This window comes from Zophobas morio, unplaced genomic scaffold (genome assembly GCF_036711695.1).
Source record: "Zophobas morio isolate AGI-343-1 ecotype UQ-CSIRO unplaced genomic scaffold, CSIRO_AGI_Zmor_V1 ptg000017l, whole genome shotgun sequence".
NCBI classification, from domain to species: domain Eukaryota; kingdom Metazoa; phylum Arthropoda; class Insecta; order Coleoptera; family Tenebrionidae; genus Zophobas; species Zophobas morio.
In genome coordinates this window covers 17968567-17994075 of record NW_026972122.1, presented here as the reverse complement: position 1 = coordinate 17994075, position 25509 = coordinate 17968567, and the positions used below count along the sequence as shown (strand labels likewise).

At 33.5% G+C, this 25509-nt stretch overlaps 1 protein-coding gene across 4 annotated transcripts in view; it reads left to right on the top strand.

Moving 5' to 3' along the window:
- Positions 1-25509, top strand: part of LOC135130175 (cGMP-dependent 3',5'-cyclic phosphodiesterase-like) — a 164725-nt gene that overhangs the window by 113961 nt on the left and 25255 nt on the right. For all 4 annotated transcript variants that reach the window (XM_064057531.1, XM_064057532.1, XM_064057533.1 and 1 more), the window contains exons 6-7: positions 6282-6459; positions 7285-7416. In XM_064057531.1, the coding sequence (XP_063913601.1) occupies positions 6282-6459; positions 7285-7416 (310 nt within the window). The remainder of the gene's footprint in view (positions 1-6281; positions 6460-7284; positions 7417-25509) is intronic.

Here is a 25509-nt window from a genome sequence, read left to right as displayed (position 1 = left end):
TAAAAAATCGAGAAATCAAAAAAATCCGTCAATTCAAAAATCGAAAAGTCGAAAAAGTGAAATATTGAAAAATCTCATAACTGAAAGAAATATTCAAAAAATTGAGAAATTAAAAAATTGGAAAACTGAGAAATCGAAAATCTAAAAAAGCAAAATTGAAAAATCGTAATCTTAAAAAATCGAAAAATTGAAGAATTGAAGATGTGAAAAATGTAAACTTTAGGAAGTCCAGAAATGGACAAATAAAAAAAAATACTTTAGAAATCGGCAAACTGAAAATTTAGAAACGTGAAAATTTGAAAAATTGAAAAATCGAAATATTTAAAAACCGTAAAATTGAAGAGGACAAAAATTGAGAAATCGTATCATTGAAACATCGAAAGATTGAGAAATCGAAAAATAAAAAAATCAAGAAATAGAAAATTTAAAGAATGGAGGAATCGGAAAAGCCCAAAATTGAAATATTGAAAAATTGAGACATTTAAAGTTGAAAAATCAAGAAATCGACAAGACGAAAAATCCCAATAGCGTATTTAGGTATAAATCACAAGATCAGGACTATTCTACTTTTTAAAATTTAAATAACATTATAAATTGGAAAATGTTGATTTTTTTTTCCAAAAATCTTGACGTCTAAGCTGAACACTCGACACGGATGCATAAATCGTAAATGGGGCGAAACTACAATTTTACTATTGTAAAATTTGACAAATTTTGGAGAGTGTAATTTGATAATACAATTTGAAATGTAAATTTTGTCATTCGGGAACATTATGTATTAAATCGTTAAGATGTTCAAGAACTTTGTTCACTTATTCGTTGTAAAGTCCAATGGTCGAAATGGGTTAGTTCGTAATGGATGTGTATCAGATCAACTCTAACGAATGTCGGCTTATAGATAAATCGCTTAAAGCCGATATTGGCCTGAGTATGCTTTGGTCTGTAGATCAAACAAGTTCTCAGGTGACGAAAAATTGCATGTGGAGGGAGACTTCGGATTACAAATCGTGCCAAGAAAGACATATTTGGGAGAGATGGATTTTCATGTGCTTGACTAGCGGTAATTTTAAATTGTTTGCTGTCGTTCGCGAAGTGAAGAACACAATTTCATTAAAATGATAATTATAAAATTATCATAATCACTATTGATGTTAATTAACACAAAATGGCGAGCAAGTTATCAGTTGATTTCGTTAATAAATTCATAGAAACCTATATGGGATTTTTTCATGCCTTAGAAAATTAAAAAGTAAAAAATACAATAACAAAAATTTTAAAATGCGGTTTACGAAAAATTAGTTGACCTGTGCAAAGAAGAAAATTTTGGAAACGCTGACAAATATGACATCTTAAAAAAAATAACACTTGAAGAAGTGCTTTCGGGGTAATATTTTTGATGCTCGCGTGAACAAAATACTCTATGTCACTGTGCAGATCTAGCCGAAAATCTGAAAACCAAATTGCTGTGTGTTGTGTAGGGCCAGCATAACGGAAGTAATAATTCATCCCATCGGTTGAAGAACGTTGGGTCGGTGCACTGATGTCGATGTTATATCCCGAGAGGGGCCCAACACACCCAATAAAATCGAACAGACAAAATAAAGCTTCAAACATGATTATATTTTTACTAAAATTCTGAAGTTTATAAACTGCACATTTTATTTATTTATTTATTTATTTTATCTTGGTTTCGAACTATAATAAACATTTCAAACAATGTCCGTAACTTATTTTAATGTAAATTATATTCATGTGGTTAACAAAATCAGATGTAATATTAGTGTGATTTTGACCTTATTCTAGATTTTATTACAGCAGAACGGCGTATCCTTTTTAAATTTTAGAAGTTACGGAAACTAGTTCAAGAAACAATTAGTTATCTCGTATTTTTTGAACAAAATCTACCAAAATGTCGGATAACAGCAATTGTTTTTCATAGAAACAAACAGTCTTCAAAGCAGCCTTTAACAACTCGATATTACAAACATGCCTCTAAAGTTCTTAATGCGTTTTTTTCTCTCTTGTAATTATTTGTAATGTTAACGCCGAAAGTTTATGTCATTCTGTTATTTACTTTGAACATATATTTTCATTTTGTGTTAATATTTTTGTAAAACCACGAATCTACATTTTACTTAAAATCTTGTTTTACTTTAATCTTGTAAAACTAAACAATTATACCAGTTTAAAAACCCTTGGAAAGTTTCTGTCAGTCTTCAGATATAGTCAAATAAAAATAGGAGTCAAATGCATTTAAATTCAATTCTTTCGTATCACGTTACAACGCGTTGCTTCATATTTTTTATGTCAAGCATATTTTCAGATTTTGTACGTATATGTTTATACCAGAGATATGTAAAAGACAGATGCGGTTATAGCTTTCCCAATCTAGGGCCAACATCTATGATCTAAGAGTAGCAATACTTTGTGTCGCCTATCCTTTTCTATATCAGCACCAGTACTATGGATTGCCAAGTGAAGGCTACATCGATCACTCTCTAAAAGGTGGTTGTCTTGTTATTGGCCCGTTCTGATGGCGGCAATTATAAATAATCATAACCACCCACAGTCTGATTGGTCTGACAGGGACCGGCACAAACACAAGAACAGCATCAACGACAAACGTTGCGCCAACTGATTGGTTGCGCCGTACAGAGCGAGACCTTCAGATATCGGGTTACCATTGTACGTGCTAGAGAAAAAGAGGGAGATATAAACGTACAGTGACATCTTGAGCCTAAACGTATGTCCACGAGAACATTAAATATCTGTATCTAGTCTTTTACATATCTCTGGTTTATACACATTACTGTCTACGGAACAATGTTAATTATGGATTTATGGATAACTCCTCGTATAAGAGCAGAGTGAAGGGTGTTTGTCTTTGCTAATGTTTGATGGCGCCATCTGATGTAGAGTAAAATAAACCTAATACGTTGGCTCACTGTAGTGAAAATGTGCGTTGACGAAAAATTTGTCCCACGCCCCCTGGATTCCTTGTCCTAAAGCTCACTATTTAGGCGAAGTAAAATTTGTATTAGGTTGTCCAACTATAATATACTTAAACAATGGTAGAACTATTGGGATTTCAACATAAAAGCACGAAGAATCGCTAATATTTTTGATTTTTATTGTTATAATTCATTTTGTATTTAAAAAAATGTGTTGTGCAACCTCTATATTATAATATAATAATTGTAATGCTGCATTAAACAACCTGAAAACTAAATTTACGTGAATTATCTGAATTAAATTGTAAAAACGAATTTAACGGAGTTTGATACGTATTTCTATTGTGTGCATCAAATTAAAATTTCGCGTTTAATATTATTTTTCGTGTACTCAATAGAAAAGTGCGGCTTTAATTTGAAGATAATTATAAAAAAGTGCTATTTTTCTCGTTAGTTAGTAGCGCACAGGTTATCTGAAAATTCCAAGATCTTCAGAATTATCCATTTTTTGCTTTTTTAGGTTTTTATTTGATTATCATGAACAGACTTGTTGTTATGGTAATTGTGCACATTTAACGTGAACATAATTATCTTAAATATAAATATACGTTAGAAATTATGTTCTAATCTTTCAAAAACTGAGTACAAGAAAAAGTAACCACTAAAAATAAGTACAATGTACTATTGAACTGTAACCTACATGTTAATTAACAATTTTTCGATGATTTGTCTTGGAGTGAAAATTGTTATAGCTTGATTTTCTTTTGAAAGTTCGTCGTTTGGTTTTTTAAGATAAGCAATTTTTGCTTCTAGACCTTCTGTCTGTATATCTTGATCTGTATTTGTATGTACTACGTAAAAAACATAATTAAATATACAAATAATCGTTTCCCTTGAGAAAGAAATATACATCATGCAAAAAAAACCGTGCAAACATAAAAGTAATTGTGCAAAAAAAAAAGAATCCTTGAGTAAATACAATAAATGTTCAATATACCCAACAGACTTACTTGTAGATTCTGTTTTATCATCCGAAATAGCATTTGCGTCATTGGTTTTAGTGCTATAAAATAAATGAAAATATAAAATAATTGCTAAAAAAAGAGTACTACAAGATGTTCTTTGGGAACTTTTTTTTTTAATTGAATTTGTTTGATTTATATCATTATTCAAGTAAAATAACCTACTTAATTTCTGAGATTTCATCCCTAGAACAAATGTCTTTAACTAACTTGGCTGATCTCCAAATTTTAGTGTTTTTTTTTTTCCTTTTTTAGGAAGATAATTTAGAAGTTCGTGTTGCAAATTTCGCTCGAAATCGTCTTCACTAAAATGCTGTGGACACACTCCTGCATTTTTTACTATAAAAGAGTCCGAACGACAAGAAATAACCCATACTTGTCCCTTGGAAACGAATAAAATTGTATGTCTTTTTGAAAATGTCTTGATTGTTTATCGCTATTACACCCAAAAACGCCACAACGCATCGTTGTAACTTTATCAAATTATTAAAACATAACGTGCAGCCACTAAACCTTCTGAAAAATACGTGGAAGACAGAAAAACGTTGCAGAATACGCGCGAAATGCCTGTGTTTACTCACCGAGTGACGTCACTCCCCCACTCCGTACGTGCGCAATATCATACCTAGTATTTATTGTATCATGGCACTCATCCTTTATATAACTCGCGGCTTCGCCGCTCGTTCTATAAACTTGGATTCGTGCCTCAGTTTTTGCCTTATGAAACTTGTTCTTTAATATACTAAAAGCAAACGAAAATTGAAAATATTTGGCCGACAGAAATAATCTGTCATAATTTTGGTTCTGATCATTGTCTTCCATGCGTTCATTATTATTTTAAAATAAAAATTATTCACAGCTGTTTATAAAACGTAAAATGGGTAGCCTACGCAGAAATATTCAGGCGTGAACAGATAAAATGAACAGCCTGTATATGTATAGTAATTATACATACTAGGAATTATGGAACGAGAAATCGCGCGTGCTCAACGGTCTTGGCTTTTTGCGGGACGGAGGAAAAAAATGGCGACGGCGGCACGGCTCGTGGGCGGCGACTCAAAACCGGTACGCAATCGGGCAGACGACCCAAAACGGTTCCTTCCGTATTTTTCTTATGGGAGATTCAATACTCCTACCCCAACAAATATATATCTTACGAACCATCAACAATATTGACTAAAATTTTATGTGTATGTAGTATTCTTAATAATCTCAACAGAACGGATTTAGAAAAATTTAAGTTTTCCTTCTGTATCATTTCGAAATTAATGCCATAATTAGACTTTACACTAGAGTAATCTTCTTTGTACCTGAGATAAGTTTTTAGGTATTTTAATTTTAATGTCTTGATGTATGGTCTCTCAACAATAATTTTTTTATTGCCTTCCACTTAATACTTGTAACCCATCTTTTTTAATATATTGTATAATAAAGAGCGAGAAGTTGTATACCCTAAATTTCATTTAGCAAATCTTAATAATATATCTAAACTGAAATATTTCTCTGACCATTTATATTCATGAATTTTTCGACTCCGTTCTTCGCAACAATAATTTTTTATATAAAATTCGGATTTTTTGCGACCATCGTAGGTTTTTGAAGAAACTAGCTCCTGGCTATTGGCAGAAGCTTGCAAAATCTGCGAACAGCTATTCTAGATATCTAGAATAATGATTATTGAAAATTTTGAACCAAAAATTATCTGAAAGAGCACGTCAAAACAAAAATTTTGCACAGTTTTTCTTCCAACTGGCGACTAGTCAAATATGAAGCTAAACTTCTTAATTCATCACAACAATTAGCAAGGGCGTGTTTCAATTTGTGATCTAATAAATTTCTTGTTTTGCGTGGCATGATGGTTTCAGTTTGAAAAGTGACATTTTGCGGAAAAATTGTGACAGATTTTAAAAATAATCATTGCCAATTTGTTCAACAAAATTACTAACACATAGGGTTTTTTTGTTATGGCAACTGCAATCAACAAGTGGTGGACTTTAAAAAAAATAACGATTATTATTATTATTTATGTCAATTTTTTCAATTTAAAATCCAAATTGTTAACTGTGGCATTCTCCAAAATCATGTGTGTACGACATTGTTTTGTCAAAAGGTGATAGTGACATTGTCAAATTTGATGCAAAACCTAATTTAGGCTGTGCAAATATTTAAAATTTTTAAATAATGCGCCAAAATGCACTCTGGTACTGTTGAACGACCGCGACTGTACCTTGCTTTACACAACGAAAATCACTGCTTTATGCCACATTGTTTCTGATTTTTTAAGGAAACTTATTCATGTTTATTTCAGCCATTTGGAAGCGTTGGCATATTTTATTTCGTGTTTATGTCACGATGTGGATTACAGAGGAATAACAAATCCTTTTCATCGAGAAGCTAATAATATTTTAGCAAGCTTATATTCTAGTTATGGTTCGATTATGGAAAGACATCGCTTATCGCAGCTTCTTCGAATTCTGAACACAGAAGTGAGTACTTTTTAACTGTCATTCATCACACCTACAATGAATTTTTTTTCATTGATATATTTTAAAGTTCGTTAATATTCTTTTCTTTTTTTCTAAATTCTACGAGTATTCCACACAAGAATACTTATTCATTTCCTAAAATTCGTTAATAATGTCACTCTGCCTTCAAAGTTTTTCACATTGCATTACAAAAATAATATTGATATACTAGAGCAAGTTGACTTTGGCCCTTTTTGACATAAACCATTGGCTTCTAATATTGTTTTTGCCATTTCTATTGAAACACCACATGTTGATTTTATTTAAAATTTAGCAATTGGTAACAGCTTTCAGTTGATTGACAACGGCTTTTAGTTAGAAAATTCTCTGAATATGAACGTTGCCAAATTTACGATTAACAAGTGGTGTTTCAATAGAAATGGCAAAGACTATAGTTTGATAACTTTTTTATGTCATCCGCGTACATGTCACGTTTACATATGGTTTACACATAATATTTTTAAATCGGAAAAGCTGCAACCGTACAAAATTCAATTCTCCATGAGCTTATTGAAAAACTGAAGATATTTACACACAATTGTAAATTTCTTTGATAGATGGAAATATAAATTATTATAATCTGTAAAATTGTAAATAAATAGGTCGACTACAATCTTTCAGATTTGACATTTATTCGAATACGAAAAATTCAATGTATTTTTGACATTCACATAGGTCGGAAAATACTCACCACACATCTAATAGATCATAATTATTGCAAATTGTTTTGTCACCACATCATACCTAACTAACTTATGTTTTATTTGATCATTATTATATTTTCAGGGATGCAATTTTTTGGAAACGCTTGAAAAAGAAAAATATGCATTGTTTTTAAATTTGTTGAAAGATTTTGTGCTTTCTGTGGATCTAGCCACCCATTTCAAGTTCTATAAGAGACAGTACAAAATGATTTACGTAAGTAAAAGTATTGTTAAATTTGTAGTAAGCAGTAAAATATTTAGTTACCGCGATAGCGTGGAATTATGGAATTTTAAAAATATTATCCTCTCGGGTAATGTCCTATTTGAATGGAAATTTCTACTGTATTGCTGTCAGTTTCACAAGACTGCAACACAAACTGCAACACAGGTAGTATCTGTTATCGTAGCTGTAAATAAAATAAATGAAGAAATTAGTGAACGTTGAACGAAATGTAATCGTTGCTTCGTCTGACACAATAACTTCTCTCTCTGCATTTCTTATCATACATATTAAAATTTTGACATAACTTGCAAAATAATACCACATCTAGTAGACTTAAAATATACAGTCGGTGTTTCAACTCCATCCATAATGACCGCCACCATGTGGTACTTAATTGTAGTTAGCATCGAATGACTTTTCGCCGAAAAACAGTTCGTATACGCGCAAAACCTACACAAACTTAACATAATTATATAATCTAACTCATCGAGTGTGAGCAGTGCTAAAGTAAAAGTAAAGAATCATCCTCTGTGTATGTTTCAAGTGTTTCCATCACAAAATTTTGTAATGACGTCATTATCAACATTTTCTCAAGCACCTGTATCATTTTCAGGAGGTGTAGTGTATACTAGTAACAAGAGTACTGTATTTCAAATTTCCGGGAAAATGGGGTAAACCGTCCTTGATTTAATTAATTAAATCAACCCCGTGCAAATTACAAGGCAGTGTCGTCTGCAGACATACGGACAACATGAAATATATTTATCGAAAGAATGTCACGTAGAAATTTGTTTGATTTGAATGAGTTGTCTGAGGACTAAATAATTAATTAACCCACATTGGAAGAAAATATTTCGAATATGATTATTATTCTTATTTGATTATAATTAAATAAAGACGTGATATTTTCTACACAATGAGGTTCTTAATTTGATCAATAAAAAATTGGTCGAAGGCTATAAGTATAATCCGACAAATTCAGCTCTTTAAAAAATATATAAAATTTGACATTACGATTTTCGTTTTGCGATAACCTCTGTAAAGGAAAACGCAGCGGCATAAATAACACCCCTGCAGCCCCTGCGCCGTATGGACAATGTAAAATATATTTAAAACACGTAACTAATGGAATAAAATGTCCTTCAACACTATGTAATAGCAATGTGAAGCGTTTATTTATGTTTATATATAGAAAGAAGTCGAAATTAGCTTGATTTGAATGAGTTTGTCTTCTCAAAACAGAAAACTAAAATTATTAATTAAACCACAATAGAAGAAAATGTTGTGAACATTATAACTCTTATTTTATCATTATTATACATACCGTGAGGTTTTTTTTTTACTTTGAACATAGGATAAATGTTAAGTTGGTTGCATACCTGCTTGTAATAGATTGACTTGGACTTTTAAAAACTGAACATAAAATCTAATCGAGATTTAGGATCTGTCAAAGATATTGCCATTGACATTTGGCACTATTGTCTTCATGTTAAGGTATTGTAATAAGTACTACTTTAAAGAACAGAAAATTTACGTTATTGACCTTTTTAAAAAAAATTTGTAAAAAATTTTACTGTAAATGTCATCGTTGACATGGCCTACTCCTCAATTATTACGAATCTTATGTGATCTTATGTTCAGTTTTTAAAACTCCAAATCAATCCATTGGAGGATAAATATGCAACCCAACATACATGCATTATCCTATGTTCAGAGAAAAAAAAACTACACGGTATAAAGACGCGCGTATTCTCTCATTTTCGAGACAATGGAGTGACTGACTCGTTTTTAATTTGATCAATAAAAAATTTGTGATGACGTCAACATGGATAATACTAGTCACAGCAGAAAAGAAAAGTAGTCACAGCGTATTACCAGTGCAAGAAAAAAAAAAAGAAAAAGGCCAAGTTCGGCATCGAACCCACGACGGAATGTCGCCGGTTCGCCAACAAACCCGCTGAGTCACTGAGCCGCGAGCTCATATATAACGTTATTATACCGTGCAATTGTTTGTGTGAAAATTTGAATGTTTAGCGAAAAAAACTGAAAGCGGATTCGTATACTATAAGTATACCGTTCATTGAGATGACGTCATCAAATTGTTGGTGGGGATGATTAACTAGATTTTGGTTAACATTTAACCATCTAAAGTTGCGAGCATTAAAATCGGGCCACTACTCAAATATAGCGTATATCCTGTTTGGACTGGCCAACACGTAACCCGGATATGAATCCTATAGAACATCTGTGGAATGAACTTAAACGAAGAATTAGAGATAGGATCCCGGGTCCTAGTCCCAAGAGCTCAGAATAGCCATGAAGAAGAATGGGCAAGAAGTTGTCGGTCACCTTAATTGAATCAATGAATAGACGAATGCGAGGGGTTATTAGAGCTAGGGGTGGCAACAACATCATTTTCTTCTTTAAATTGTTGATTTTGTTAACATAAAAAATTTCGTTATTGAATATTTTTCTTTTTTGCCGAAAAAAGAATATTGCAAAATAATTTCATGAGGTTTTTCGTAACTCTGTTTTAAAGACAAACATCTGGTTTTTTTAATGGCTTTTCAGTTTCTTTAAGTGTAAATATAGTTCGGTGGAAAATTTGATTCAAAGTCAGATGTGAATAGTATCCCGATTTGTGTGGCCCGGTTTAATGCTCGCAAGTTTACATTATATTTCTAACAATACATACAATTTGACAACAATCGGTCCAGCAGTTTCGGAGATTACGTGTCTAATAAAATGGATACAGACACCAAACAGGCAGACAGACAGATAGATGAAAACGGGAGACCACCAAAAATCCTGGTATTCAAAAACAAACACAAATCAAATTTCGGCTTGCTGGAATTTATAGTTGTGGCAGGATCTAAGTATTCACATTACAGGCAAATATCTAATCTAATCTAATACTATTAAACGAGCAAAGTTTGTATATATATATTTATATATATATATATATATATATAATGGGTTTCTCGAAAACGGCTCTAACGATTTCGATGAAATTTACAGGTTAGGGGTTTTTTGGGTCAAAAAATCGATTGATCATAGTTTTAACTTCTGAAAATTACAGCTTCATGCATTTTCAGCAATTTTCAGGCAGTGAATTATATTTATTGCTAGGCAACATCAGATGACACTACACGAACACGAGATTGTTTTATATGAGAAGTTTGGGTGACAGTCTGACAGTACGTTTGACGTACCTTTTTATCTTCAATTGTACGTACCGAAACATACTCCACTGTATAGAGGACGTTGAAATTCACCTCCTGAGGTGAGAAAATTTACCAAAAACTAAACAGTGAGCGGATAAAAGGCACACGAAAGTGTGTTGAATTGAGATTATTTTGTCAAGCATTCATTTCAGAGGTTCCACGGTCAGTGTCAACATGTGATCGTTTTCGGGGATGGGACCGTGTTATTTGAGTTTTTGGGCTCAAAGTTTCGCACACTTTCGTAAATGGCATCTTCGGGAGCAGGGTTGAGATTGAGAAATTAGGAATAACACAAAAGAGCACGGTAACTCAGTATGTTAACCACACCAGAGGCGAAACTCTTCTGGCAGTAAGAATGTGGTTGTGACCTTTTTCTAGAGTCGAGAGAGAGAACTAGGAAAAAAAAAACGACAGAGAGAAAACTTGGGTAACAAATGAGATGTCAAACAATAATTCCAGTTTTCTGTTCTTTAATCTCTACATGTCACTTATCAGTGTTTAAAACAAAGATTGCTTATGGAATTTCTTTTTTAATGTGTATTTTTAAGTAGCGCGTGTACTTCAAAATGCATACTATACGCATATTTATCTGTCCTAATCTGATCTAATACTACCAAACGAGCCGAGTGAAACTCGGTCAACCAGACATTGTTCCTTTAATTGATCTTATTGAATTTATCAATTGGAAACAATGCAAACAAGTGCTAAATGAAAATAACAGACTCCTTGATATAGTGCTGCCCAATATGAATTATACTGTAGTGAAGTCTCACGATCCGTTAGTAAACGAAGAAGGGTACCATTCTTTGCTCTTCATATCTGCATTCTTTTTATTACCCATGAAAACTTTCTTCCATAGGACGAGTGTACAGATCCTAATACTGCTTGTGAATCTTTTTATGACGTCCTAGCGAACCCTGCGAACTCCGTACCACCTTAGAACAATGGCGACCAGTGGCGGCTCGTGACTTTTTCTGTTGGGGGGGCAAAATTAATACACAGTATTATGCTAAATTTAAAATTTATGCTAGGTAAAAATTATTGTTTCTTTTTATTAAAAATTTAGAAAAATGTCAAGTTAGAGGTCCGTTAGCCAGAAATTATTGATTGAAAATTGATAATTGAAAATCGATAATTTCTGTTTACCATCTGGAACCACGAGGAGGTGGACCTAATTCCAGACTTCCCCAACGGTGATGGGGCGAACTCAAAGTTCCTTTTAAATTTGTTGACATAAGAAATATAAATAAAATTTTGTTAATCGCGTGTCCAGTAGATGCAATAGGTATCCCCCACTTTAAATTATTTTCAATTTTTTTAATTAATGTTTCTATATATAAAATCCATACGTCTTTCTTTGTTACGAACAAAATGTTCTATAACTAGTTCATTGAAATTCGTGGTTTCTTGCACTAGTTTTTTTTCTATTGAACACATTGCCAAGGCACACAATCTTTCTTGACACATTGTATTTCGTAAAAATGTCTTTATACGTTTTAACGTCGAAAAACATCGTTCGCATTCACTTGTCACCATCGGTAATGTGCAAATAATTTTCAATAATTTTTTTGTTTCTGAAAATACGTCTAATAAATTGTTTTCATACATAAACTTCAAGAATGTTAAGGCACCATTTGCTGTCGAAAAATCGGGATGATTATAAATAACGTTTAACTCATTTTTTAACACATTAAAATTTAAATCATATTTTGTAGCACATAATTCAACTTCTTTTGATGGAAAATTTAGTTGAAAATATGAAAATAAGCTAGTCTGAAACAAATTTGCTGCTGTAATATAATCTGCTTCTAAAAATCGATCATTTATACTAAATTTAATATTGTCACAAATTTCTTTAGCAATTGCAATTTTATTATCATTACAACGAGACCGCTTTTTTGAAGATTCACCCTCTTCGTTTTCTTCTCGATAATAATCGTAGTCGACTGTGAAGCTACATCTGTAGTTTCATCAGCTAAAATAGATATATAGTCCGCTTCCAAAATTTCATCTTTGATTAAATTAATACAAACAGCATAAATTGAATCAAGTAGTTCGTTTTGTATGGTTTTTGAAAGACCCATAAAAACGCGATTGTTCGTTTTTTCTATATGAGATTTTAATGTAGTGTCAAGCTCTGCCATTAAATTAATTAAACCTCTGAAAATTCCCGGATTTGTAGAATCATGCGTTTCATCATGCCCCCTTAAAGCCAACTCAAAGACTCCACAAAATTTTATACCGTCAATCAGTTTACTTAAAATGTATCTATTCTGTTTTACCTGATCATTATGTTTCTCGACGTTCTCTCTATAAGCACTATTTAACTGATTTCTTATGTCTACTTTACCTAAGACTGCGAACGATACGTTGAGATTTAAGTGTTTTTTACTCGAGCGATGCTTTTTTACTTTTTCTCCCAAATGTTTTAAATCCGTGATTCCGGTTTCAGTCCAAGCTTTATCAACATCTCCGTTATTCATAAGGGTACATACAAAACAGAAAAGGGCGTTTTTCGCGTTGCAACCACATAACCACCACTCACTTTGATACATAGTCTTATTAAATTTTCGATGCACGAGTTTGTCTTTAACTTTAGACGACACAGCAATGTCCAAATCGGGTCTTGGCGGTCCAACGTTTTTTATTAATAGTTTTTCATCATGGCTTAATTTATTTTCAGATTGTAGCCGCAAAATTCTCTCAATCGAATTCATATTGATATTATTGACAACTCTACAACACAGTTTTTTAAGTTTCTTAAAATCACTGCAAACGCACAGAAAACTAAAACTGACGAAGTTAGCAAATTTCACTCGACCGTTTTGTTTCAAAATCGATGACTAAATCGATAAAAGTGTATGCAATCGTATATGCATTTAAGTACTTAAGTTGCAGTACATAATTAAGACGAAGCGATTACTATGCCCTGCCGAGATGTTGCAATATCGTGCATTTGTGCATATAATCGCGAAGATTGCCAAGTACGGGTCACAGACCATTAAGCAAATAGAAAGACGTTCAAAAACCACTACGATTTAATGTGGCGATTACAGCGCTGCTCGAGCTCCTGCATGAATTAAATCCACTGATTACTAGATTATAATTACTATAGTAGTATTTTTATTTTTAATTACAATTTTAATTCTATAAAAATGAAACTAAATTCAGTAATGAAAAACATATATTTAATAACAATGACAAAATTACAAAACAACTCTCAAAGAAAAACAATTTCATTTCGAAATACCTAAAAAAAATAATTTAATTACAAACTGCTTAAAAAAAACTCTTGAAACTACGGGTAGGTGTTAATTTTAAAACCTATTTGAATTATTAATTCTTCTACGATTATGTACTTCAAATTGTTTTTGCAGATTGGTCAATTTTTTATTTATTATTAGACGCACTGCCAAATTAATAATTTCCGTTCTTAAATCAGCAATATGAATGTCACAGTTAATCCAAGTAAAGTTAATTGTTGCTGTTATATGTTCTTTTAAATTTCTTGCAATATTTGGAACTTCTCCAAAATTATCTAAAAAGAAGACTATGGTATCGTAAATCTCAGCTAAGCATGTTACAAATTCTTTTGTAGCATATTTCAACCTTAATTTTTGATCCTGTTCTTTGTAAAGAGTGAAAATATGATGTCCTTCGGTTTTTTGTGCAATTATACAATTTTTACAGTCTTTACATGTGATAGCTTTTAATTTTTTTATTAAAAAGCCACAAACATATGTAATAGCCTGAAGATCATATAAATCTTTAAATGCAGCTCTATTAGTTGAGCTAGAATTTTCTAAATTTACCAACTCATTGATATTTTCTGTAAACTGAAAATTTGTTGGTTTTGATGACGAGGATAAAAATATTCTAAGATTATCGAGAAGTTTTCCTACATCTTCTTCACAATTCTTACCATGTGCTTGATATGCTATCAAATTATTCAAAATACTTGTTTTTAACGCCTATATAAATTGAAAACACGATGGATTACTATTTCCTGAACCGTATTGTCGTATCACTGAAAATAAATTTTCTAGAGGATCCTGATTCAACATTCTTGTTCGCAAAAATTTGAATTCATTTTTTTCACACATCTGCCAAAGAAGTCTAATTCCACGAATGTTATTTAACCAACCTTCTTTAAAGGGCATAGTTGTTTTGAATTGACCACGTACTTCGTCATAAAATTTCCAACTTTCGATTTTTTTTTCCATTTTATTCCAAAAATCAAAATGACCAGATTTCTTTGTTAAAGCACATCTTAGCTTTGGATTGCAGTGGTTGTTACGCATATTAATACCAGTGGAGTTGAAACTGTCGAATAAATCATTTGCGTCTTTTACAAAGAAAGCCGTTTCGATTGCTTCTGAAGGAATATTTTCTTTTGAATCTATTAGAGTTTCAAGTGCAGCTGCCATACTGGCACTAAGTGTTTTTGCTGCAATTGACACTTTCATCTTTAATAATCTATATCTGTTTACGTAAAGAAAGGGTTCTCGGATTTTATGCAAAGTTTGAAATCTTCGAGTACTATCAAATTGATAAGCTTGTCTCAAATACATAAATTTAGCTTTCTTGGTTTCATCATAATAAATCGTATATTTAAGGAGAGCATTTCTTAATGATTTCAATAAATGGGGACTATTATATAAACATACAATTTTTTTTTAATTTACCTTAAAGTATGGTTCCTTATACTCTACATTTGATTCTTCTTTTAACAAACGTAGAGCCTTTACATTCGAACTGGCCTGATCACAAACGGTGCATATGACTTTTGCGCCGGCCATATTAAGTTTGCTAATAATTTCTTTAATTATTAGTTTTAATTTTATACTTTTAATAGAGTCCTTAACAAAATAGTACGCTATTGGTTGTTTCCATCCGGAACTAATACCTTGTATCATAAATACTAACGCATGGTTAGCATAATTTTTATTTCGTCCTAAAGATCCCAAATCCTCAAAACCAATAATTTTGTCAGTAGATCTCGAATAGGTTAAATTTGTAGATAAAGACACTTCATCAAACATAAGCTTGCATAATCGATCTCTTGGTTTCAGTTTCTCAATTCTCATTTTTAACTTATCAAATAGTTCGTCATTCACGCCACATTCAAAAGGTATATTTTTCAAAAATTTGTACAAAGTTGTTTTTGACGGAAGTCTGAAAAAATGGTTTAAAAAGCGATAACATTTTGGACCTCTTTTGTACATAGCCAAGGCAAATATTTTATTTTCAGTTGACCATCTAGGAATTTTTTTTTCATGTTATCAAATTGGGATTTTATGAAGCTTGCACTTACAGAATTGCAATTTTCTTGTAAAATGTTAATTAGATGATTTTGGGGAGCACGTTTTAGAAGATCCAAGTTTTTTTTTGATTTACATAATTTTAAATTTAATCTGTTTATTGCCTGTTTCTGGCGTTTTGTTATTCTAAATAAAGTTTGCTCTCTAGGAGTTAAGTCGTCCACTCTTTTGCATCCTACCTTTTTCAAAACACTGGGTGAATATTTTCTTTTTTTCGGAGTATGTGATATTGTCGTGAGAGTATCACAATGGCGTTTGCGTCTTTGTGAATTTACGCTACCATCATACTCAGATTCCGGAATAGTTCCGACTAAAAAAATAAAAATTTTATAATTTTTTTGTTCACTTTTACTGGAATACCCATCACCATTAGTATTAATCACAGCTTGACTACTGTCCTTAAAAATAGTGGGAATTGCGTATTTATGAAGGTTCGTTTGTGCGGTGCTCGTAAAGTAATTTTTACTGAAATGATCTTCACAAATGTAAGCTTTTTTACAATTAACAACAATTTTTTCTGTGCAGGAGGCATTAATGGTATCTATCCACTTTTGTTTTTGAACTGGAGATTTAGGAAAAATAAAAAAATGTTTATTTTTGTTCTTGTTGATTCCTGTTGCGTATACTGACGGACAATTTGGAACTTTGCATCGATATTTATTAATAATTTTCATTTCCGTTGTATCTGAAGCAAGTAAAACTATATTAATATGACTTAAAAATAGCAGATATAATAGCCACCAAACTTACTACTGAAAACCTTTTGAAAAAATTATAATTTGGCGTTTGAATTTGAATGATGTTAAAGGAGATATTTGTTGACAGTAAACACGATCTATTACGAAATTTACACGAGTATAAGCGAATGAGTGTTTGCTCCAGCCGCTCGCGCAGCGCTAGTGTCGCTTCCTAGACTATACGATTAAATGGCAATGAACTGTCTTCCTATTTGTTTAATGGTCTGTGGTACGGGTCAATGAAAATATTCACAATTTGGCAACATGCAGGACGGGCAAAGGTGTATGATACCCCGCCGAGATGATGTCAGATTGTGTTCTGAACATAGGCAACTCGTAGGTTTCGTAATTAAATGCATTTTGATAATTAATAGCGCGAAATTCTCAGATTTAAAAATGTGATGTGCTTTCATTTTGGTGGGGCATTGCCCGTTTGCCCTTCCTGCACTAGCCGCCACTGATGGCGACTTCATCTATTGTCGGAGCGTTGAATTGTTGTTTATCTGCTCTGATCACGACTTTATAGCAATCACTTGGCATAAGATCCAACGCAGTTTTGAACAACCGAATCAATGCAAGATGTTCATGAAGTATTTGCTGCTAATCTTGAATAACTTCTCTTTTCATTGCGGTATTGATCGTTTGACGCCGATCAAGTTGGTTCTACATATTGCCCATGAAGTAATTGTAACAGTTTATGCTGTGAGTCTTCAACCGGTTCTATGGTGAATTTGTCCTTGGATTTGTAAAGTCGAAACCGAAAATCCCAATGTCGCTGGTAAAACTAAAATAATAATACATTCGTATACAATACCAGATGTCCCCACTTTGTAAATTTCCCGGTGGAGCCCCATCTACCCAATACGACACTGCTTGTGCATGTAAGGTTATTTGATCAAAAGTTTTCCCGATATTTGCAGTTGTACGGAGTTCATCTATTTTAAAGATGGAGATTTGAAATTTGCACAAATTTTTTTAGTAACCTTATTAGTTTAAATGGTTATGGTTTAACATATGTAAACAAAATTAGCTTAAACTTATTTATACAGAATACGACCAAGACGGGCAATGCTTTTCAGCATTTACGTCGTCTGGTGAACCATAATGTTGAAAAAGTGCTCTTAAATCAAAATGCAAATTAGAGGGAGAGAGAAAAGCTGTCAAATCAGCTGTAAAAACTCTCTCCACCTTTCAAACATGTAATCAAATATTACAAATAGATACAAATTTAAAAACACGAAGGAAAGTTAAAGCATCATTAAAGTGACTGAATAGTAACAGGTACACAAGTTATTACGATGGTGTGGCGGCAAATTTAAATATGAACAAAAACCCACAGACTGCATCGGCAGTCCAAATCATAGATCATGGTTACGCTATCAATGGCTCTGACCAAGGCGATAAAACTCTCCTCAGTTTTCTGTGCTACGTTGTACTGCGCTAAAATATACGTAAAAAAAATGGCTAGATACCATGCGCTACAAATTCCCCCTACTAACATTGTTGCAATTGACTGATGAATTTCAGCTTGTTCATATTGATATTGATGGTTAACATTTTTGTTGACACATTTTAAGTTGAGAACAAGTCAGAAATCTGTCCGTGCCTATATTGGTGACTGCATTAATCTGAAATTTGTACTCCCAAATTTCCGATGATGATTAAATGAATTACTGGAACTGCAAAGCAACAAATCTTGGTTACGCCATTCAGTAGCAAGATCTTTAAACAACAAAGAATGTACATGGTATTAAATTATACATTAATTCAAGCGAATGGTTAAATAAAAAACGAACTCATCAATATGATATGGTGGACTCAATGAATTCATACATCATCACATAAAAAAAAGCACATTTGAAATAAACACAAGGCACATAATGGAGATAGGGATCATCTCCTCAATCTGACACTACTTGTGCACGTAAGGCTTTGGGCAACAATTCAAAACTGGACAACACATTTTTTCAGCTTGACTTAGGGTCCAATTCCAAGTTGGTGGCGCAAGTCACTGGTGCAGCGCAACTTTATAATGCTAATTTGGGTATCAAATGCTGGTTGCTAGGGGTGACGGAATTGTCGTGTCCATCCGTGTTATTATCGGTGGCCAAGCATGGACACTAACAAAATTATTTATTTGGGTGTAGGCCCATTTCCTTGGAAATGGATAGCTAAATTGCAATCAGGGAGAGGTAATAAGTAAAATGTAGTCTTCATTTAACAAGTATATTAAACATAAATTCAAACAGAATTAATGGTTAAAATTGTAAGTCCCAGACAAAGGTTAAATATAATTGCATTCTTAAGGCTACGAAACCGAAAATCGATATTTGACGCGTCCGCTAAATAATAATAACTTTTACTTGACGATACAAAACAAAACTACTTACTATTCACTTCAATTATTTAGATATATGGCAATCAACAGTTGCTACAAAAGGGCCAAATATCTACGTCTCCTTAAAGTTATTTAAAACGAAAACGCCACTCGAAATGTCCTTAAATAATCTTTTTCTATCCCTGATCAATAAAATATTAGCACAAAACTTAAATTAAATGCCAGTGAATAATTGCAAGTATGACGTTAAGTAGGTAGGACATGGACGTAAGAGGTCCAATCTACAAATGGTACTTTTTACAAGGATCATCCCCTATTACCCTAAGTTACAATAATAAAATTTGGGATGATTAGAATCTATACAAACAAATTAAAATAATAATAATAAAAAAAAAAACTATTATAATATTATGGAAAGAAGTTTCCGGACCTTAAAACAAGAGTAAAAATGAAAATACTAATTTAAGATTACTAGGTGATTAGTCATTAATTATGGCAAGTCTTAAAGTCTTATTAAAATACGCGGATCATCCGAAAACCTCCAAGAACCATCAAAATGCCGCGATTCACATCTAAAACAGGGGCCGCAGAGTGCAATGACCGATTTCGTTATCTTCGTCATTTCATTAATGGCGTCTGCATTTGAGCGACAAAATAGTAAACAATTTCTCAGATAATTCGTCAGTTTTTAATTGATAAACATTCGCCCTCTTGATGACAGTAATGGACCATTCGGAGGTTCGGGTTAATCACACATCAGTCGAGTATTATCGAAGAAGGCACAAAAGCAAGATAACACATGCATGACGGTTTAAATTTAGATTCTTTCACTTACAAAAAACCATGGAACTTTTCTAAGTCTTCCTTCGCAATTTCGGGCAAGGAACTATCAGCTGGACAAGGCTTCAGCACGGCTCTACTTGGGTATCGATCGTCGTGGGTACTTCTCGTCTTCGTGGCACACTGGATTCGACTTCTTCGACTTCCCGATTTTGCGACCTTTTATACGGCGTTTTTCTCATTAATTATGTCTTTGGTGGCATCTTTATGAGTGCACGTGTTGCATCGTGGTATTCGTATTTGGGTTAGTTGATAAGAATGCAATCCTTTTGGGCTTTATTTAGAGGTTTTATAAGTCTTAGTTTCGTTGTTTCGAGAATTTCGTCAGACTGATAAGTCGCAAAATAGATTGATGGTAATGCGTGAGATTTGGTTTGTTTTATGCTTCTTTTATCTTGCGTTGCGTTATTGTGTAACGCCTTTGGTAGTTAATTTGGTGTGATTTATTTGGTGTTGGTTCCTCTGTGCTTTTAATTGAATGTCGTTAGAATCACGTGCCAACGTTGTGGATTCTTCTTTGTCTTGTTATCATGTTAACGTCACATGCTGTCGCCATCTTGGAACTTTTGCTTGGGTGTGGTATTTAGCTAGGGTTGACTGAGTGAGTGCTTCTCAATGGTTTGCGAATATGGGTTTTGCAATTATTTGGTGGTTGGAATACATACGCGATTGGACATGCGCAATTTGCTTGCTTTTTGCGAATATGCGAATTTAGTCTTTGAGTTAGAGAATTATGTTCTGAAGTTTCTTATTGCGGTATTTTGCGGTTTCTCCTCAAGGGTGGACCGTCACAACACTCCCTTGCAAAAAGTAAACTGCGAGCTTTTAAATGTTCGTAGTTTACTCTCAAGTCCCCGTTTCTATTGAATTGCGGCTGTCACTGTTAGCAAAACTTTTGTTCTTCTTTGATCATTTAATCATTAAGAGATGTTAAAAGTTGTGCCAACTATTACTTAATATTATAATATTACAATCTTCTTAAATTGTTACCGGGATGCTGGTGCCTGTGATGGTTCTTCTTTTCATTAATTGTGATGATTCGTTAAGGGATGCTTGGAACTTCCTGGCTCAAATCTAGGATCTTGGTTTCACTTTCGCGTTCGATGGAAGAGGTGGTTGGTACTTCAATGACTTCAGTTTTCCGAGGAGCTAGGCCTTGGTGTATGGGTACATTGGAGTACGTATGGAAGGGGTGCAACATCTCGTCGTTCGAACTACCTCTAGGTTTGGTTTGTTGTGGACTCTTCTGGATGCTATTTGATTGTTGTACGCTTGCATATACTTGGGTTTCTTTGAAGTCGTTAGTGACCATGTCGTTCCGAATTCATATGGTTGGCTTAGGAAAGTTATAGATAACTGATGTTCCATTGTTCTCCATGTATACTGGATTTTCCTTGTAGCTGGAACGCCAGGCTATGTTGGATGGAGTTCGTGTTAGGGTTGTCGATGTGGGTGTTCTTTCGGAAGCTGTGGTTACTTCCAGGAAGATCGGTGTCTCCGTTCGGGTTGGGATGTGTTCGGTGGTTGAGTTGCTGTGTTTAGAAGAACCACGGTACAATTTGATCATGTAACACAAAAGAAGGTTAATTATGATCGAACCGAATACAATGATTAAGATGTCGTTGTATTGCTCCAGTTCTTTAGGGAATAGTGATAGTTGACATCTGGGTTGATACGTTAGGGTTTGTGACTTCTCAAAACGAGCTTCATTTGGGTTGTATTGCATGAGGTTCATGGTTTGTCCCTCTCCGCAGTTCATGGGGTGGCGAACAAAGGTCATTGTTGTTGATAAATTGTCAAAGGTGTTTGCTTCGTGACTCCTCCAACGAATTGGATTAGTACTGTTTCTTGCAGTGTGCCACGTCAAATTATGAAGTTGTGGATTGTCTTGGACTGGGCAAATTATGGGCGCCCAGTCTTGATTTATAGTGTACATCGTGTTTTTAGAAGCACTTGTCAGAGTTAGTTCCTTTTTTTTTTCATTTTACTTACAGTCATACTTCTTATCTTGCTTTCATGCAAACTTTTTAACTTTTGTGAATTTTAAGGATATATATTTTTTATGGATTATATTTTAACATCATTGCATGCATTGTTAGTATATCTAGTCTAGTATGTAGGTGTGGTTACCGGTCTCTCTTAAGTTATCGTCCGTTTGTTTAAGGTCGACGAATGTTATGGTACCTATGTGTTTCGGTTAGTCTCTTTTTCGCGGTTTTCGTGATATCTTCTAAGCTGAATGAAAATGGTTTTTCTGATATTTTAGAGTAAGATAGTTCTTGTCGTTTCATAGTAAATCTTTTGGATTTTATAAATCATTGAACTATAAAAACGATTTATTAATAAACAGCATTAAGCAAGTGATTTGTTACATCTTGTTTCTACCACGGATCGAAAAAGAGAGGGAGATGTTTTGATTGGTGCCGACAACACGGCATCCCTTATAACTGTTACTAATTACTAAAAGTTCTTAACTGTCAACAGTAAAATTTGAATCAAGATTAGTGGTATGTTGGGTTAAAAGTGGTGTTTCTATTAAACATGAACAAATAATTAAAGTATTCTAAAACAAAAACTAGGTAATATTTTAATGTCTCTTCTAAATTTCTAAATAATAACATAGATCCCTAGAATGCTATTTGTCCAAGAACCTATCCATTTGAACTAGCCCCACATTTTTTCGATAGTGGTTTCTACTAGTTCTTCCATTTCTTCGACAGTAAACCTATGTAGCATTGAAACACATTGGTTGTCTATTTCTTGACCCATCACTTACGTGTGAGTATGTTACTTATGGGTTTACGTTCGTAATTGAATAACAGCATCTTGTGTGGCTCGAATTTCCTGAGCAGTATAGATGCTTCTGTCGCTTAAATTTTGCATTTGCGTGAATGTTAGTCTTGCTTCTGTATCGATTGCTAGTGTTGTTGATGCAAACATGTTTCCTAAATTTGGGTTGAAAATTGTCCATTGCTTATTATATGATACCACGGTAATATAAGTGTGATTAATGGTTGACTTTTGCTAGTTGGTGTATGGTAATTGTTGGTCAGCCTTGCGAAAGATATTTGATTCTGATTATAGATTTTCAAATAGCTGATAACTTCGGGTTGTTGACAATTCACTTCTGATGATATTTGTTTCATAATGGTGTTCAAATCACTGTATTCTAAACTACTTTTCGCTTTACGCTAATTCACTTTACTTGTAATTTACTTTCTGGTAATTAACTTTATTTCAATTTACTGTACACTAACTCACCTTACATTGATCAATTAACTTTCTTCTAACTTACTGTCTCTTAATTAATTTTCTTCTAATAAACTTCTATCTTGCAACATTTTTCTCAGATTTTTCCTTCTTTCGGATTTTAGTTGCTCTCTTGTACTTGTCATTCATACCAGGACATTTTTTTTTTTCATGTACAGAACATGCGTGTTGTTTAAACGTCGTAGAACTTCTCATTCAAGGGTTTGGTCAATAATAATACACTGCGAAATGGCCAGTTTCGAAAGTGTACCTTGTCAAACAACTTGACTACTTGGTGGTATTGTCGAGAAATTTTTCAACGAAGTTCTGTATCATCGATTGATCTAGTGATCTAGTACGGTCTTCATTTTTCCGAGGTTTATGGTAATGTTGCTGGTGTTCCAGTACTCTTCACTTAATTCTTTTGATTTTTCGTAGCCTTTGATACCTTTAGTAACTAATCCTAAGTTAATACTACGGGTTGCTTTGCTTCAATTACTTCCCTTTTTTTTTCTTAAATTATACCGCTTCTTCATCTACTTGTTTCCAATAATTCACGTCTTCTTCACTAACTCACATCTTCAAAAAAAAAAAAAAAAACTTTCAGGAGCTCCTATATTCGGGGTCGCCACAACGTTAGCCCCTATTTCTATTAAATTCTCCCACTCGACATCTTCTCCTAATCCCAATGAAACTACATCTTCGCCTGGGGTTGCCATGACGGTATCTCTAAAAACTAACGCATCTGTAATGAATGCATCTGCATCTTCATCTGGGGTTGCCACGACGGTATCTCTTAAAAACTATCGCATCGGCATCTTCGCCTGGGGTTGCCATGACGGTATCTCTAAAACTAACGCATCTGCAACTACTGCATCTGCATCTTCGCCTGGGGTTACCATGACGGTATCTCTTAAAACTAACGCATTTGCAACTAATGCATCTGCATCTTCGCCTGGGGTTGCCATGACGGTATCTCTAAAAACTAACGCATATGCAACTAATGCATATGCATCTTCGCCTGGGGTTGCCATGACGGTATCTCTTAAAACTAATGCCTCTGCAACTTCGCCTGGGGTGACCATGACGGTATCTCTAAAAACTAACGCATATGCAACTAATGCATATGCATCTTCGCCTTGGTTTGCCATGACGGTATCTCTTAAAAACTAACGTAGTTTCATTTTCGTATGAGGTTGCCAAAATGGTATCTCTTAAATCTAATGCGATTCCAGCTTCGTATGGGGTTGCCATGCCGATATTGCTTATTTCGAATGTGATTCCAGCTTCGTATGGGGTTGCCATGCCGATATTGCTAAATTCGAATGAATCTTTCCAGCTTCGTATGGGGTTGCCATGCCGATATTGCTTAATTCGAATGAATCTTTCCAATTTAACTCTTCTTCTAAATTTAACGGATACGTATGGGGTTGCCATTACGGTATCTTCTCTCTTTAACTTTTAAATCTTCTCTTAAATCTCTTATTATCTGCGGTCTTTTCATACTCGTTAATTCTTCTCAATTTATGCGCGCTTTGTTGGGGTGTTTTACCACCAATCCAACACGATATTTGAAACATCGTCTTCAAAGGTTTCTTTTGCTACGATATCAAAAAAATAAAAATAAAAAAATTCTAAGGTGGCTTAGTGCCTTATTTAAACTGTCACAAATGGAAAAATCGTCGATTTTTGTTGGAGATGTTTTTTTTTTTTACGTTATCCTTTTTTCTTGAATGTTCTTCTCATTATTATTTATATTTGTTATGTTATATAACCGGATGCTATAATTATTCTAAAGTGATCGCTATGAATTTATTGAATCGATTTTATTGATGACAATTCCGTAGTACGTGCAGAATTGTTCTTCACACGGTTACAACCCTTACCTTGATACCGCTAACACTTACTAGGTAGTGTCTGTCTCTGTGTTTCTCTTTTGGGCACAAACGATTACCAATAGTTTTGATTTCTGGTATTATTATTATTATCAGCGCGACGTAAAGGCTGCGTACAGCTTTTATCAGCTTATCGGTTTCTATTTGTCTGGTAATGCTAACTTATGAACTAAACTGCTATTCTACTATTCTACTATTCTACTTTCTGGTAATTGAGTAAATATACTAAGTGCAAAAAAAATCCGAACACTTGGATAGAATAATAATTTTTTGAAAATATTTTGGGTTTATAGTCTACTACTTACTACTAGTAAATGATGAAAAATTCAAATGGATATATTAACACCTAAGCTAGTAATGGGTTGGAGCAGCCCTGTTATTGAGGCATTCGTTTACACGTCTTGGCATGGACCTAATGAGTCGATCAATGTCATCCTGATTTAATTCATCTCGAGCAGCTTATACTTCACGCTTCAGGTC